The 18,369-nt window shown below is 38.7% G+C and overlaps 2 protein-coding genes across 6 annotated transcripts in view; one reads left to right on the top strand and one right to left on the bottom strand.

Moving 5' to 3' along the window:
• wdr37 (WD repeat domain 37) overlaps nucleotides 1-13,208 on the top strand; it is a 40,960-nt gene extending 27,752 nt beyond the window's left edge. For all 5 annotated transcript variants that reach the window (XM_026200842.1, XM_026200843.1, XM_026200844.1 and 2 more), the window contains 3 exons: nucleotides 10,251-10,385; nucleotides 10,821-10,935; nucleotides 12,338-13,208. In XM_026200842.1, the coding sequence (XP_026056627.1) occupies nucleotides 10,251-10,385; nucleotides 10,821-10,935; nucleotides 12,338-12,469 (382 nt within the window). In that variant the 3' untranslated portion in view covers nucleotides 12,470-13,208. The remainder of the gene's footprint in view (nucleotides 1-10,250; nucleotides 10,386-10,820; nucleotides 10,936-12,337) is intronic.
• Nucleotides 13,209-13,728: 520 nt separating this feature from the next.
• adarb2 (adenosine deaminase RNA specific B2 (inactive)) overlaps nucleotides 13,729-18,369 on the bottom strand; it is a 158,419-nt gene continuing 153,778 nt past the window's right edge. The window contains exon 10 of the mRNA XM_026200840.1: nucleotides 13,729-17,876. Coding sequence (XP_026056625.1) covers nucleotides 17,715-17,876 — 162 coding nt within the window. The 3' untranslated portion in view covers nucleotides 13,729-17,714. The remainder of the gene's footprint in view (nucleotides 17,877-18,369) is intronic.

Here is an 18,369-nt window from a genome sequence, read left to right as displayed (position 1 = left end):
TAGCTACATTTGTAACACATCTGAGTAGTGTTTCGTGGACACAATTGTAACAGATGTTTAGCTATTAGGATATATAGCAAGAGGATGTATGTCTATTTTATGCAGACTGAGGCTCTTAAACTGCTGTACAGTTTCTAATAGTGAGTGAAGTTTAGCTCCGTTGTGCAGTACAGCTGACATATGTCTGTCTCACATCACTAACCCAGAGCATCAGGACACACCATGAGTGCAGCATTATGACATATGGACACTTAGATTGAAACGTTCAAGCCTTTGCCCACTGTTTTTCTGATTTTTAGCAACGTAAGTGTTGCAAACTTTAAAGAGTCGCACTTTTAGAGCTAACTACAGAATACTGGTGCTTCTAGACAATGGAGTGTGACCCAGAGATGTAAACTTGAGTCTGAAGGCTTTAGAGTTGTGCAACTGAATACATCTTGATGTGCACACGTCTTGTTTTGAATTTCATGCTGACAATACACCCATGACTTGCAAATTGTCTGGTGATTAAACTGGATCTACAAAGTCAATGAAGAAACTCTTAAGAACTCTCAGATAAATGGGCCAAGGTGGGTATCAAGATTTTTAATCCCAGTTTCCATCTGGTCCTCATGCAAAGCCATCATATGGCTTCAGAAGATTTTGGTATAATGCAAAAGTAATATAGACAACTTTTATGATACTCGTGGTGCTTTTGTGTATTTTTTTAAACTTGTACACTTTTTGTGCATTGTTCAGAATATATGGTTTTGGGTTCCACGATTTAGCATTTGGGACCAAAAGAGGATTTGAGACTTGATACTCAACTAGGATTAAAAAGTGAATTTGTGACCTTTTGAACCTGTAATCGTTCATGTTGGCACTCAAAAGGGCAGTGGAAGGGTCTGAAATGTCATCTCCTAATCATCTAATGATGGTGCAAATGCTAATGAGTGGCGCTTTACAAATGAAGCTTGACAGGAGTGTCGCTGTACACAAGCGCCCGTGGTGTTCGCTGCCTCATTCCTCTTTGATCTGCAGGGCATTTCCTGTCAGAGCTGCTATCTGTCTGTCAGGATGCTTATGAGAGTATCGCCAGTGTGCTCCATTTCAGACAGACAGAGGGAGACACACCTGCTATCTTGGGGAATGTGTCAGAATGGGTTTCTCACTGAAGAAAAATCACAGCTGCTGTATCCTTTGAGACAAATCACACAAATTCTGGATGACAAGCCCACCTATTCCTGTTTCTCAGACTCCGACTGATTCAGGCTGGAGGCCAAAAGGCTGTAGTTTTGAACCTAGCAAGGGCTTATTTATGATGATCAAAACACAAGGTTAATTTATGGGGACTGAACCTGTAATTACTGAACTGCTAATGGTCTTCTTACTTATAATTGCTTAATCTTAAAGGGACAGTTCACCCAACAATGAAAATTACCCAATGATTTACTCAACCTTAAGACATCCTATATGGAAGCATGTGGGTAGCATTATTCAATTTGGGATGTAATATGCAAAATGACAATGCAATATGTAAAATGGCAATGCATTTCTGTATTTACATTTACATTTTCCAATACATTTGTGCAACGTTTGGTGCAAAATGAAAATGAAAATTAAATTACATAATTTTAATTTGTCATTTACTACACCAGTTTTAAAATGTAAAATGAATATTAATTTTAACGCTTTATAAGTTGCAAAATTAAAATGAAAATGTATTACAGAAATGATTAGATATGCCTAACATGTTCAAGCAAAAACTGTGGAAAATGATAGTTCAAATGCTATTTTTCTTAATTGCATTAACACTCACAGTCAAGACACTTACGATTGCATTTTCATTCAGTGTCCCGCAATGAATGTAGCAAAATTCAATGTGCACATTGAAAATGCATTCCGAGCCGATCACGTGTCCCCGCCCTCGCGCCACGTCAATCATTGTGTGAACAAGGCGGGGCTTACAGAAGGTCAGAGACTCAAGTCTCAAGGAGCGGATTCAAGTGAGACAAGATGGACAAGACAGTTGGTCCATAGATTTTTTTCTTAACTTCATAAGGCCTTTATTAACCTCCGAAAGCCACTTCAAAGTCTTGACCCCTCCATTAACTTCCATTGTAAAGCTCGGAAGTGCCAGGACATTTAAAAAAAATATATAACTCATATTGTAGAGAGATTCTGAGATTGTTTTGTGTCCATGGAAGAAAGAAGTTCATGCTAGTTTTTATTTGGACTAGGGATGTCAAATTTCGATTATTTCCATGATCGATCGTCGTTTAAATTAACGATCAATTAATCGATTAATCGTTAACCATAATACTGCAAAATGCATCTATTGCAGGCACGCAGTCAGCGGTATGACAGGATGTGCAAAAGCCACACACACACACAAAACGCTTTCTCACTTGAATTAAAGAGGTTTTAGTCTGAATAAAATGCTAGTAGCAGGATTATAAAATGAATAGATGCGATTATGATCATTTGATAAAATGAAGAGAGCGCGCCATTCTTTTGAGGTCATTTTACTTTGTTGACAGTTTCCAATCCCGCACGGAGAACGCTGAACGCACCTCTTGAAATGGTTTTGTGGTGCTCGTTGTTGTATTTTAAAGCACAATTGCAATGTTTTCAACTGACATTATTGTATAAAATTATCCGAAATGTGGAGCGCGTGTGACTGCGCTGCACATTAAGTGAACTACATCGGCGCTGCTGCACCAAAACACACAGTTGCTCACATTAATTTGATCCTGCTGGATTCTGTCCTATAGAAATCTGTCCCAGATTTTTAAAAATCCGGCATACAGCGCATTAGATCGTGACAGTGCATGCGTGCAGACGAGGATGAGCGAGCGGGGCTTTGGCTAGATTTATTTGGAGGTTATTGCTCATGTCTCATTCGGCACAAATCGAAATGTTTCCATATTCGCAATGTATTTGAATGTTAAACTATTATTTATAATGTAAACTAGGCTTGTACTTAACACGCATTCGCATATAGACGGAAAAGATGATCCTCTTCATATGAGCAAAAACATCCTTGGAACAGCAGAGAGGACCGGTATACTACGGTCTATTTAAACTGACCAGTGTAACCTTTTAATGTTTAGTTGACATTTTATTTTGATAATGAACAGACTGCGATGTAAGTTTGAATCGCTAGAATATACGTGTGCAGCAGGCTCCGGGGCGATCGAAACAGCTGAGACATTAAAAATATATATATATTTTCCGCAAAAGTTTACTTTCATTTGTGCACACTCACAATAAAAACAGAAGATTTGTGCTCTTGTAAAATAAAGCAAACAAACAGAATGCGTTGTCATCCTTTTTTTTTTTTTTTTTTTTTTTGTGAACTTATGGAGCGCCCACACTTCTGTTTTAAATCCGTTAATCTTAATTAGCCTATTTAAGTCGGATATATTTCGCATAGCCTATTAAAAAAAAAAAAAAAAAAAAAAAAAACATGAAAACAAATTGTTATTTTTATGTTGGGCCTATTACTTAGTAGGCTATAAATTTTCCTTAAAGCATCCCATTTTGTCCCAGGGCTTAGAACCTGTGCCCTAGTCAGGTCCATGCAGAAACTTGTGAACGATGCTCGGCGTCACCGTTTAGTGACAGCAGTGAATTCTCCAGGAATGTGTCGGTCACAGCGCCTATTAATCGCTGTTTTGAATCCAGCAATTATTTATTTAGAAATGATAAGATCTGATTATGACAAGTGTGGTATAAAAGCTTTGTTTATTAGAGGAATAATAGGTTAACTGGAAAATGTTAGATCGCGACCATGCTTTTGGACCCCATAGTCTTCATTTACGCGGCTTTGTTCTGGTTTGCCGGTTGGTCACGAATTTCCACAAATTCAGTATATTTAGGCATCGTTTCTTTTCCTAAATCTTCATAGTCTAACCCTCTAATTTCCCAGGTTTATTTCATTATCTTTCGCTTTTAATAACTGTTTTCGCATCTCTTACTGTGGTAAACATGGGAAGGGAAATTAAAGATTTCATGAATTAAGAATTCGTTCGATTTATTAATTTGTTCCCTTATTTCACTTAAATCATGGGTTATTTAGGGAACACAATTAATGAAACATGGACAATTGCCACATTAATAATTCGTAGGAATGAATTAACAAGTTGTAGGAATGAATAGACTACCTGTCCTGTCACTGTGTCCCGCAGCCCTGCAAAGCGCACGATATAAAACAGTTATCTGATGAAATGATTAGTAACTACATTTCTATTGCAATTAATATTGAAGAACTTTTATGTTGTTTCTATTTTAATGTACTTTGAAGTTTAAATCACATTAAAAGCTTAATTTGTACATTGTGAATGAATGATGATGCTTTTATATATCGTCACCGTCACTCACAGCCGCTCGCACGTGTTGAGTGCGCATGAGCCGCACGCAGCCCAACATTGAATCGGTTAACCGACCATCGATAGCCTTAATCGATTGCATCTCTTATCGACAATTAATCGATCATCGATTAATCGTTGACATCCCTAATTTGGACACTACTGTGTACATGGAATAAATTCGGTTTTAAATGTATGTTTCATAATTATAATTCATAACTATGAATTCCATTCATCTCAAAGCATCTTCAACACATTTCCCAGTCTCAGCAAGAGTTTTAACCACACTCAACTACATTAACCATTGTTTTAAAGAGCTTATTATACTCCAACACTGGATCTCTATTAAATGCACATGCAGCGCTTCCTCTAATGAGTCTCGACCTTGCTTGTCAGTGGTCCCAGGAGGAACGGAACATTCCCAAAATATCGTTTGAGTTGTAATAGGATTTTAATCAAAGTTTTAATCTATTATCAGCTCCACCACTGCCCCCACCCTCGCTTTCTGGTGGCAACCCGCAATGTCAGAAAGCGTTTCCACGCTTCACTTTGGATGTGAACTGTGCCGGAGCGAGCGGAGCAAAGCTGTTAAATACAGCCAAACCCAACACCAAATCTTTAATGCAGCAGAATTTAGCCCCTAATTAAACCTTAATATCATGTCAATTCAAATTAGCACGGCTAGGGGCGAGCAAAGCACCACTCCGGCCCTTTTTTTTTTTCATTTTTCTCTCCCTTGCTCTCCCGAGAGAAGGGAATACAAAGAGGAGAGAAATGTCAGCAGGGAATGACGTGATAGATTAGAAATATTAAGGTCCATTAAATGGAGGAGTGTGTGCTGAGCGGAGCAGTTAAATGTGCGCTGTGACCCTGAGGGTTGCTGACATTCCTGCTGTTCACCCAGACTGTCTCAGATCACACACACACTCTCTCTGCCTCATTTTACCCCAGCTGCTGGTGCTCTCACGCCCTGTACAGGAGCAGAGGGTGGTCCTTCCATCCAGGGAAAGATGAGTTTAATTTCATCATCACAATAATAGAATTTGTTGTAGAAACTCAAGCCTCATCACAAAAGTCACATGTGGGCCCACATTAACAGACTTTCAACTACAAGTTTGAAGTCTGGTCCACAGCTTATTTTGGCCAAGAATTGCCCACTTAAAATGATCACAAAATAGGACTTGTTCTTTGAGAATTCTGCCACAATGTTGACTTCCAAATTGGATATTGAAGAAAAGTACAAGGCTCTGGAAAATTGATACTACATCATGCATCCAAAATCTAGATATTTTAACTTGTTGTAAGATAGTGCATTAACGGAAACTGTTGACCAGTGAGTAGTTCCTCTTTACACGCCCTCAATTACATAGTCTGTCTCATTATTGGCTGGACCAGTGGTTACCAACAGTGTTTCTGCCCCCCATCCCCAACACTGAAGGGCTCCAGACATTTTTCCTGCCATTGCGACTAACTTTATTTCAGGGTTTGTACAACCTTTTGAGAGAGAAATTTAAGCACTTTTCCATGACTTTCAAGCATTTCACACAACTATTTCCAGCACTTTAAAGCTCTTAAAGATGATCAAGTTTGAATGTTGTTTTTTAATGAGATGAAGAAAATATACTTTGTTGAACAAACACTTCTGTAATTTAAAAAATAAATAAATATCACAATTATAACCAGTAGACAGCAGCAGAGGAGCACTTATTGGCTTATTAGTCATTCATTTCTACTTTTACTCTATATTTTTAAATTATAAAATCACAATGAAAAAATATCAAAAATCAAGAAATCCGTTTTCTTCAGAATTTGACCCTTTTCTTAAATTTTTTACTATATCACAAATAATCAGTGAAGTTGGTCAGTTGCATATTCTAAAAAAATAATGGTACATTTAATAAGAGTGGAATATATAAAAAAGATTTGTATATAAAAAGTAGATCCATCTTAACTCAAGTTTAGTGCTTTACTGCCAATTCTGTATAAACAATAAACAATAATCAAAAACTAAAAACTGGAATTGAACATGAAAAATTATTAGTAACTGCACTTATTAATGCAAAACAATAGCAATTTTATGATTAAATTATATTTATTTTGAATATTCGCACTATCAAATTTGCTCCTGGCGCCACCATCTATAGAACGTAGTGGCGCTGGTCTCAAATGTTGGTCTGGAGCCCTACAGTGCACATTTTGCATATCTCCTTTGTCTGATATACCTATTTCAGGTCTTGGATTCTCTATTAATGAGCTGACAAGTTGAATCAAGTGTCTTTGGTTTAGGAGAAATGCAAACTGCCTACTTGCAGTCACCAATGCATCTACTTGATGACCAGCTTTCAGTGTAAATGCATATGAAGTTGCTCAGTATAATCCAAATCTGTCCAGTTTGAATCCCCTACCTGATCTCATGATGAAAACGTACCTGTGGGAACTTTTCCACAAGATGCGAAAAACCTACCAATAAGTACATATCGAAACGTGTTTTGCATCTTGAGAAAAAAGTTCCCACAAGTACATTTTCATCATGAGCTAAGGTTGTGAATCCCAGAAGCTGCATAGAAGTGAACCAGTCAGATTGGAACCGGTGATTTCTGCCAGATCATGCTATTTTGTGCAAACTTTACATCAGGTGGTGAACATGTCCGGTTAAGCCAAGACTATTTATTACCTGCCCAACAATGTTCAGCAGACCCATATTGTCACTGTAGAGTGGCACCAAATCCTCCTGAGCATTTGCTTATTAGGGTTGGACTGGAGTCCTTAAAGCCAATTCACCTCATACAGATGCAGACCAAGGGCCCTATTTTAACAATCTAAACACAACGTGTAAAGTGCACAGCGCAGGTGCACTCAGGACATGTCCAAATCCACTTTTGCTATTTTAACGACGGAAAAACGGTTGGTGCGCCCTGGCGCATGGTTTAAATGGGTTGTTCCTATTCTCTTAATGAGTAATGGGTGTTTTTTGGGTGTAACGTGCAATAAAGGAACAGAGAGCTGGGTCAGTTTGGTCCCAACAGCCCTTCAGACCAAACTGACCCAGCTCTCTGTTCCTAGCTCTATCTGTCAGTGGATCACCAGCTTTCTGACAGATAGGCAACAGTTAGTGAGACTGGGGAAATTCACGTCAAACAGCTGCTCCACCAACACTGGTGCCCCTCAGGGATGTGTTCTCTCCCCTCTGCTCTTCTCCCTGTACACCAACGACTGCACCTCTAAAGACCCCTCTGTCAAGCTCCTAAAGTTTGCAGACGACCCTACAGTCATCGGCCTCATCCAGGACGGTGACGAGTCTGCTTACAGACAAGAGGTTGAGCAGCTGGCTGTCTGGTGCAGTCTTAACAACCTGGAGCTGAACACGCTCCAAACAGTGGAGATGATCGCAGACTTTAGGAGAAACCTCCCTGCACTTTCCCCACTTACCATCATGAACAGCACTGTGACTGCAGTGGAGTCATTCAGGTTCCTGGGGACCCCCATCTCTCAGGACCTGAAGTGGGACAATCACATTGACTCCATTGTGAAAAAGGCCCAGCAAAGGTTGTACTTCCTTTGCCAGCTGAGGAAGTTTAACCTGCCACAGGAGCTGATGAAACAGTTCTACTCAGCCGTCATTGAGTCTGTAATGTGTACCTCAATAACTGTCTGGTTTGGTTCAGCAACAAAATCAGACACCAGAAGACTGCTGAAAGGATTATTGGTGCTCCCCTGCCCACCCTTAAAGAACTGTATACATCCAGAGTGAGGAAAAGGGCTCAGAAAATCACTCTGGATCCCACACATCCAAGTCACCCCATCTTTGAACTTTTGCCATTTGGCCGGCGCCTCAGAGCCGCAAATACCAGAACAGTCAGGCAACAGAACAGTTTCTTCCCCCAGGCAATCTACCTCATGAACAGTTAAAGCTGCGGTAGGTAACTTTTGACACTCTAGCGGTTAATAAACAACTGCTTGCGTCTTGCGGAAGAACATCGTAGCCGGAACTACTTCTCTCTGTTTATGTCTATGAAGAATCACAAAGGTACTGGGTTACTCCGCTGCGGTACCCCCGAAGCAATCTAAAATAGACCAAATATAAACACTTATTATAGGTGCACCCTAGTGATTCAGGACAAGCTAAAAACACGGTTTGGAAAATGGATTCATGGTGTACTCGCTTATTATATACATTTTTCTACATTTTGAACATTTTTGAAGCTCTGATTGGTTGTTTCTTACTGGGAGCGGATGACTTTCTGCAAATGACAATAGGACACTGGGAGGAGCCAGAGGAGCTTGATTTTTTCACAGATTATCGGTCTCATATTCTACTGTCAGGACATAATGACAGGTTTAACAAATATGTAAAAAATATATTTTTACAAAAGTTACCTACTGCAGCTTTAAATGTTCCCTACTTATGCTTATAAACATGCAATAGCCTTATATTTATTTGTTAACCCTCCATCCTAGAACATTCCTGCATCTCACTCAGTCCTATTCCATTATCATTTATAGCACAATTGTTTATACACTTATTTATTTGCCAATTTGTAAATCTCTCTCTTTTTTTTTTTTTGTCTGTGTGTTGTTGTCTCTGTGTACTGGAAGCTTATATCATTAAAACAAATTCCTTGTATGCGTAAGCATGCTTGGCAATAAAGCTCTTTCTGATTCTGATTCTGATTCTAAACGAATCAGAGTCTCATTTTCCATTCCCTTTAAGAGCCAGTTGCACTCGTGCCATGACGGATTTGCCATTTACATGGCGGAATTTGGCAAGCGCAAAGACAATGCGTCTCTGAGATGAAACGGAGCTGCGTGTGTGCAAGCAAAGACAGCCTAATTCTGATACACGCGATGACTATCCATTATGACATGTAGGCATGTTTATATTTAATTAGCCTACAAAAAATTCTTATGCATTGCAATCCTTTACTTTTTTATATTTGGCATGTTTGTGTGCTGCTGTGCGTCCCTGTGTTTAATTGTGGAACACTTAACACGCCTATATTAACACGCGCTTTAAATAACAAAGAATAAACATTGCGCCAGACTTTAGACCAGGTTTGAGTTGGTCTATGGTGCAGTCTATTTTCAGCTCCTTAAAATTGAAATGCGCCTGAACACTTGTTTTTTAGACCGCTGGTCTAAAAAGGTGCAAATGCATTCGCTAATTAAACGACGTGGCGCTGGACTGAAACTAGCAAACACACTTGCGCTGCTCCTTGCGTCTCATTGCGTCGGGTGTATTATAGGGCCCCAAATGTCAATTCAACATGTTCATTCACTGAGAACAAGTGTTAACCAACAGCTACAGACGCCACAGGGTTAACACACTGATCAGACAAAACTCTGATGCATCTGCTGGTGCAGTGTGAATTGACCTTTAGCAGTGACACTGAGGATCGGCAGTCATAGCTATTTGTTGATGAAAAAATAATAGACTACCAATGGAAATGCAGAAAGTGGAGTTCACGTGATCTGCTTCTTGATCCGTTGAGTACTGCAAATAAGACCGGAGATAACCTAATCACCTTGAGCACTATCTAGACACTCTGTACAGTAATTTGTCATTCCAGTAAAAGAGAGAGACTATCTTTCATTTAAAGTCCCTTACACTACACTTCATTCAGGGACAATCCCTGCTGGAGCTTTCTGGAGTTAAGAGTCACGCTCAAGAACACAATTATTATCTCTCATGATCAGGATTAAATGGGTGTCCTTCACATTAGCAGCCGAGGTCCTTGACCTTCTGCAACTCTACAAACGTATGTGTGCTTCATTAAAACCATGTGCGTTTGTTCAGGATTATATTTTTGGCATTGAGGTGTTAAAGAGTGATTGGAGCATGTTTGAAGTGTGTGTATGTGTGATAGAGTGAGGTTTTGTTGACAAGCCGTTTGTTTCTTTCAGCACCGTGACGTCAGCTGTGTTCACTGTGGGAGACAACGTGGTGTCAGGAAGTGACGATCGCACCGTCAAGGTGTGGGACTTGAAGAACATGAGATCTCCAATTGCTACCATCCGCACAGACTCCGCCGTTAATAGGTAAGAGCAGCAGGCTGGCGAGGTGTAAGACCGCTTCCTGAGACTGTTGTTTCTGAACAAGCAGAGACAACACGGTGCCTGTTTTAAAAAGTTCGGGGAAATTGAGAAACTTTATTTCTCTATATCAAGATATTCTGAAAGAATGAAGTCAAGTCAGGCTTCTGAACAAGGAATAGTACGGAAGATTTTTAAAAAAATAACATTTAGTAAATCGTATCTAGCTTTATTTGCACTATTGAATAGCAACATCTTGTTTACATCAAGTGCAAAAGATGCTGTTCGCACAAAGAGTTATTTTGGACATTGTTTAACCGATGGGATTGAAAGTAGCCTTTGTCAATGAGGTAAGCTTTCTGCATCTGGTGTAAATAGATGCTGCTTGTTTCTTTACATTTAATTGAGTTTATTGGTTGATTTTCTGGCTGTAACCTGCAGGATAAGTGTCTCAGCGAACCAAAGGATCATCGCTCTGCCACATGACAACAGGCAGGTCAGGCTGTTCGACATGAACGGAGTCCGTCTGGCCCGTCTCCCTCGGAGCAACAGACAGGTGCGTCTCTTTCAGAGTGGAGCTTTTATTACCTTTCGTTTTTGCTTCATGTTTGTCCGTTTGTCTCGCACTCTTTAACCAGCAGATATTTCTGATTATTTTTCTTTCTTTCTGGGAAAAATAAATAAATAAAATAATAAAAAGCTGCTTTTTTTTTTGATGCAAACTCTGTTATTTCAAATTGTAGGTAGCAAAGTTTTGGCATTTTCTGACTTCCTCTAGAACATATTTTACAACAAATATGGCAGCCTGTTCAAAAAGCTAAAAACATTTCAATAAAACAGTAAAATAACATTTATATGTACAGAATAAATATATACTTCTGTTGAAAGGTATCTAGTTGCATTTATTTGATTAAAATACAATAAAACAATACTTTTAATAATAGTTAGTTCTAGTTTCCTACTTTAATATATTTAAAATATGAATATTAATGTTATTCTAAATATATTAATATCCTTCAGAAATTATTCTAATGTACTGATATGTGTAAAGTTAGTTTAAATTATACTTTGTAGGTATAATCTCTAGAATGGTAAAAAATGTTCAGTGTCAAGTAAATATTTTAAAATTGTTGTTCTGTAATTTATTCATTCATTTTTCTTTGAAACAAAACAGTTAAAAGCAACTTTTGGCTGTTTTATATATGCAATGGTGAAAAAAATGTCAAAATGCATTGGGAATAAGGCAAAAAACTGTGTTTGGTATTATGTCCTTCGGCCCAGTCTTTCTTTACAGTGTATCTCTATTCATTTCTTTAAAGAAACAAAACAATAAATAAATAAAGCCAAAAATGTACAAATCTTAAGTTTGGAATCAATGGTAATGTATAATCAGATTTAGGAATATGTATTCCTATTTCCAGTTATAGCTGAATTTTTACTACAGATATTTTTATTTTAGAATTTAAAGTAACATTTTCTAATTATATTTACATTAATACTAAATTGATTTCAGTTGTTTAAACTGTGTCTATTGTAAACATATACAGATTTATCAACGGTTTAACCCAATAAAAAGTGACTTTAAATGAAATTCCCTGTTTAAACCCTCTGTATTAATAATATCCAGTTTTGTGCATCCAGCATATCCATAATGTACGTTTGAAATCTTTAGCTAGCGTCACACTGAACATCAACAGTCAACATTAGTTGAGTCCCACACGCCATTCTCTTGAGATGTGTTATTTCCTTGCAGCAGATGAGTGGCTCTTAGTTAAGTCGCTGTTTATGAAGAGCATCTTAAATCAGTCTCTAACAAAGGTCCATTATAGAATTGAACAATGAAAGGCAGAAATGAATCTTACTAGGTTTTCTGCCACATCACTTTAACTATTGCATTAGCATGTTTTGTATTTTTTTTTTTTATGTGTCCTGACAACCACATTGTACTTGACACGCAGGGCCATCGGCGCATGGTGTGCTGCTCTGCCTGGAACGAGGAGAACCAAGCTTGCAATCTGTTCACCTGTGGCTTCGACCGCCAGGCCATCGGCTGGAACATCAACATCCCTGCCCTGCTGCAGGAGAAGTGACACACTTCACACGTACACAAGCTTAACACGGCCCATCCACGCGATCACAACTGAACACGTTCGTCTGTGCCACACTTGCAGTAGATTTTAAAGTGCACATCACATCGTGTGTGTTAAGACACACGACGTCTACGGACATTATCCCATCACGCCTTCTGACGTGTGTGGAAAACGCAATTTCATGGATATTCTGCATATCGAGGTCATATAGTGTGGTGAACTTCCTCCCAGTCTTGTTTTTACATGTTTGCATGAAACTTGTGAGTCGTGAATCCTGCGAGACCGGGACATTGCCGAAACGTTCGTTCATTCGGCCTGCCGCTGTTACACGCAAGTCATTTTTCACTTTAGTGGTATTTTTGTTGTGCAATGTTCTTTGTACAGATTACTTTTTATTTCACGATAGCATTTTAGATTTTTTTCCCCCACTTAGTTTTGCATAGAGTTCTGCTTTGCTTTTTATAGAGATGAGATGTGCAAAAGAAACTTAAAGCACTCTGCCTTTGTTAACGAAAATCGGCAATCGCATTTACTGATCCGCACCTTCTTGATGTTCTGATTGCCGTTCAAGCGGCCAATCAGCTTTTGTCAGTATTGCTGTAGTCCATTTGCATGACAAACCCACCTCTCTTGTCAAATATGTGAAGCAAAAATGCTGTATAATTGCTGTGTATTCTTGTTCACAATATGAAAACGACAAAAAAAAAAAAACACGTATCGACTGTTTATGAAGCCCTACGATTGATGTTCACTTCCATTTCAAGGGCTTTCAAGTCCTGTAGAAGTAAATATTTGAATCAGAACAAGTTTGCGTGTTGCTCACTGCTGTAGTTTTTAGATTGAAGAGTTGTTTGTGGCAGCGAGTTTTCGATATTGTAATATTCGTCGATAATCATCGGACCAAATGTCAATGCCTGGCTCAGTGTGGTCTGCTGAGGCTTGAAAGGCTTCCTGATGTCCTCCGGTCTTCTTGTGATGTGTGAACCACTGTGCTTAGCCGTATCTACAGAAACCTCGCTCGAATGACTTGCGACATTTGTCAATAATCCTTAAATGGAAGCTCTTCCATCATTGTTACAATTGGTATCGTTACTGCATTACTGGGCTTTCAACAGAACTGCTTTGGACTGTGCTAGAATTCTTGGTGGAAAGTGTCAGTTAAATCACGTACACAGTTAAATCTGTTTGGTCTAACTTCAAGATGTTTATTATGCGATGTATATTTGTGTGATGTCCATGTTTAATGGACTGTATTTGGCTTTAGAGTTGAAATGTACGCAAAGACGCATCAAAAACTCATCTTTTATCCAGCTGTCTAACAACAACGCATATGACCCATCAGAACGTCCTTTAAAAATGAGAAATTTAAGCTGTCTTTAACTTGATACAATGTTCTGTGGGGTATTTGAGCCATTTCACTTTTTTATTTGAGAGCGACTTAATTTGCTGTATTGGAGAAACATATTGCATCTTATAATAATGTAGAGATCTAGCATCAGAAGCATTCACTGCTGGGCTTCAGAATAAAGTGAAGATGTCTTTCAACGATCGCATTGTTTTGATGGAATCTACACATTATAAATATGTGTGTGTGTGTGTAAAAGTGTAAATTTATAATGCATTTTAAAGAGTTATTAGAGGGTATAATAGTACTAACTGTGGTTATTTTACAATGCATTATTAGGTGCATTACAAGGCGTAATTAATGCATTTAAACTACTTTTATAATGCATTATCCAAAAGTATTTTTACAGCACAACAAACAGAATCAAGTCCAAGTATAACACAACATTTTTGTTTTTATTCACATAAACATTCACTTTTAACTCAAGTGCAATGTACACACCTTAGGAGCATATGCTTTTGGGTTAAAATGTACACTTTATCGAGACATATCTTTAGGGTATTCTTTAAATCTTTTTCTTACAAATTTTTACAAAATGTACAGTCATTAGTACAATATTGCCATTCAATCATGCCTTAGGACTGAATTACTTGATGTAGTTTTGTCTGGGGCTTTTCATGTTTCTGTTGTGATGAAGAAAAGGTTCAACCCAAACATAAAACAAATGTTAGTGAAATAAGTACAGAGAAGACGGACGTGCATTAACAGTCTTTCCAATCATGTCAGATTCAAAACTGGGTTGTCAGTGTGGTGCAAATAACTACGAAACAGATCATTCCATTCAATATCATTACGTTTTCATCAGCATTTTTAGGGAAAAAAAAATAAATCCAGATAACAGAAAGAAGCCAAAGGTAGGTAATGCTGGGTTACATATTTCGATCTGTCAGTTTCACCATATTTCTACTGATATTCTATTTCTATTAGTAGACAAAATAATCACATTTAAGTTGGGATGGATTCATTATTTAAAATATATATAATATACCATTAGACATTTAAACAGGTGTCAAAAAACCTTAAATATATGTGCCACCACAAGGTGTCCCTGTAACATCTTGAGCTGTTTGTAAAGGGGTGGATACATGACATCTCAGCAAAGGTTGACAGACTGGCATTTGAAAATACATACTGAAAGCTTATGAAAAAAACAAAAACATGTGCTGTGATAATATACTCAAAGCGGTAACAAATTATGCAGTAACAATGAACTACAGCAAGAAAGGAATCCACCATTAAAATATAATAATCATGGAGTAATATGATTGTATTTGTATACAACAACAAACATCTTCACAGACAAATAATGATAACTTGAGGAAATGATTCAAGGTTTAAACACGCACACTAAAACACGGAAAAGTGCACATCTAAATCAAAAAGACACGGATGTATCTGTAAATTAAATTAAATAAGCGAATGCAGGAGAATCATTGGTTAAACCTCGGTTAAAGTGGCATGCGTTTCAAAGGTTGGGTCGGGCTTTAAGAAGCAATTTGTAATGTGCTCGGTTTGTAAATGAATCCATTAACTACAAATTACTCCATAATCACGGATCTCTACTTGCACTCTTAGGCACTTTTGTGCCTACATCAATCCGCCAGCGTTTCCCCCTGGAACACCCTGTGTAAAGATACAGCACTGACACACAAAGAGAAACCAGCGGAGAAATGACACGTCACCGGTGAGTGGAAATGAGGTATTAAAGCAGCAAGCTGTCCCTGCTCCAAAAACGGCAAGAGACCTGGGGTGTCGTAATGGCACCATTTACATTAGCTTGTCACCATTACCTCTAACCTGCACAACCCAAATGGAGCTGAATTAACCTGTCTTTGCAATGTCAACCCCTACTGTTTTTTCGTTCCCTCTTTCTTTTTTTCCCCCATTTTGAAGTTGTACCAGTGAACCAAAGGCAAAGGAGAGAGAGGAAAAAGAGGGACGCATCACTCTGACAGGACCTCTAATTGGACAGCGTGTCGGAGCTCTTCAGGGGCAGGCCATCCGGAAACGGGCAGATAATGACAAGACGGCGGCTGCCTTTCACTTTGGCGAAGGTTAACACACATGCACACGTTTGAATGACGGCTACAGCAGAGCCGTCAGTGGAGAGAGAGAGAGAGAGAGAGAGGTGGCCATCTTTCCATCTGCGGTGCTCTGAGAAAATGTCCCCGTTTCTTACATTTCCCTTGTTGTCAATTCCATTGTTGGTAACCCTTGTTCTGTCAAAAGTCTTGCGAAAGCTACATGTATTGTTTCTCAGAACAAAGCACACCCTAATGGTAACCCTAACCTTCCATGTTTTTGGTTTTTAAAAAGTGATGGGGAAAAAAAATCTAAATTATTTTGTGATAATCTGCATGCCATTATGGACTGTATGCACGATTTCTCCTGCATTCGGCCTCAATGGCCACTGCAACTTCCTCTGTAGTGCAGTTTATTGAAAAGCAGAGAAAATTTAAATCTTGGGAGTGTTATACAAGAGGACAAAACTAATTTGATATGAACTACCTCCACACTAAAGGTATTCCAGAAGCTCCTGGAACTCATTAAAAGAACGTTATAGTTTAATGTTATGTCGTACGGTGTACTACGTACTGTTAAATTAAGTGCATACAAAACCTGAAAGAATAACAAATGAACATCGATGAAATGTAAGTCAAAGAAAGCATGTTTTTTTCAGCATTTCAGATTTTGAACTAAAATGTTATTGCAACCATGTAGCCTGAATGAATGAATGAAAATTAATAATTTTCAATGAAATAATTTGGAGAGTGTGGGCTCCAAGTTTAAGACACACTAGAAGTTCAAATTAAAATGTTTTTTTTTTTTTCTCTTTCTATCTATTTAACGATATTAACTAACGAAAAACATCTTCCCTCAGGGAGATTGCATGTCTTCTTGCCTAGATGGATGCTGTTCTTATGATCAATGATCACATTGTTTGGATTTGTCAAAACTGATTTTCTGATATCAAAACAGAATTGCCTTTAGATGTGAAGCGGGAGCGACTACACAAAAAGGATTCTGCGAGGTCTTAAAGCCTTGCACAAATTGCTATGAATTCAATTGAAACAATGATTTGTGAAAAAGAATGATTAATTATCAGTTGCGAAATTTGTCTAGGTCTTATAGCATATGCCTGTGATTATGGGACAAGCTACCTTGATGCCTTAAATATGTAACGATTCCATATTATACGGAACATTTGACAACCCTAACAGTTGAACTCATTGCTTTCAATCTCCTGTAAGATCATATCTTCTTTGGATAAAAAAGCAATTCCATTGGAAACCACTTTTTGGGTATTCAATTCTGAGCCTGATTAGAAGTGCTAGAAAATCATTTTGGGTTGAATTTGTTCGTAGCTTAGCCTTCTAGCTTAGCATAGCACTCAGTGATTGGGAAACATGTTAGCTAGCTAGAACAAGGTGGTACACTATTGTTCTCGGTTTTAATAGAATTTTGAGGAAAGGTATAGGATCTTTCATAATGTCGAAAAATTTTACATACACATGAATGTTTTTTTTTTTCCTATATCAGGACTTTTGGCAGGGATTTAATTGCAACAAATAGTAATGCTTTCTATTGAAAAAAAAATCCCTACAGAAGCTATAAAAGGCAAGGTACAAAATTCTTCCGTGCCTCATCCTTTACTTGGTAGCAACATTTTGCGAGACTTTGACAGAACAAGGTTTACCACTTAGTCATGACTCCTGTCATCTCCCTGTGGAGATTTTCTGGCAGTGGGATGTTTTTGACTTTAGGGGTGAAATATAGGGCTTCTGTGGTGACTGGTTGCAAGGTGAAGGTGGTTTTGGTGACGAGGTCAGGTTTCTGCACTCATACAGTGAAGTTTTCCTGCTCGGGAGGTTTTCTGACCCAGGTCCCTAGTCCTGCTTCCTGTAGACCCTTCAACCACTGCAGCTTCACAGTCTGGTAGGTGCCGGCCGCCTGTTTCGCTTCACAGTACAGCGGCGTACCACTCGCCCCACGGACCACCAGCTATAGAGAGAGGAAACAAAAGAATGAAGAAGAGCGGGATGGGACAGACAGAAGAGATGGTGAGAGTGCAAAACAAAACGAATGAGCCGGCACAAACGTGGCGTTTGAGCAGCTGTGTAATCTCTCCATTTAAATTTCACAAGCAATTGAACATTCTCCGTGCTTTTGTGCATTTCTTTGTCGCACACTCACACACGAAAAAACAGTGTGAGCAAAAAGAGGGAACGGTGAACAGAGGGGCTCGGAGAAAAGAAAAGTTTCTTTGGAGATTAGCGTGTGTGCTCTTGCGTCCCTTACTGCGAGCGCTGAGCATTTGCCTTGGGAGGCCGCTCAAGTGCTTTTCAAGATGATTACCATTTCCACAGTCATTAGACTTTAACTGCCAGCATTTGGTACAGCAGCCGGCATCTCTCCCATACATTTTCATGATGAGGGCCTAATTCTGCCCTACGCTTTTTTTTCCCCCATCTCATAGCAAATGGGAGCTGTCTGT

This window comes from Carassius auratus, chromosome 24 (genome assembly GCF_003368295.1).
Source record: "Carassius auratus strain Wakin chromosome 24, ASM336829v1, whole genome shotgun sequence".
Taxonomy (NCBI): domain Eukaryota; kingdom Metazoa; phylum Chordata; class Actinopteri; order Cypriniformes; family Cyprinidae; genus Carassius; species Carassius auratus.
Note: the sequence above shows the minus strand (reverse complement) of the source record. Positions and strands in the feature narration are given on the sequence as shown.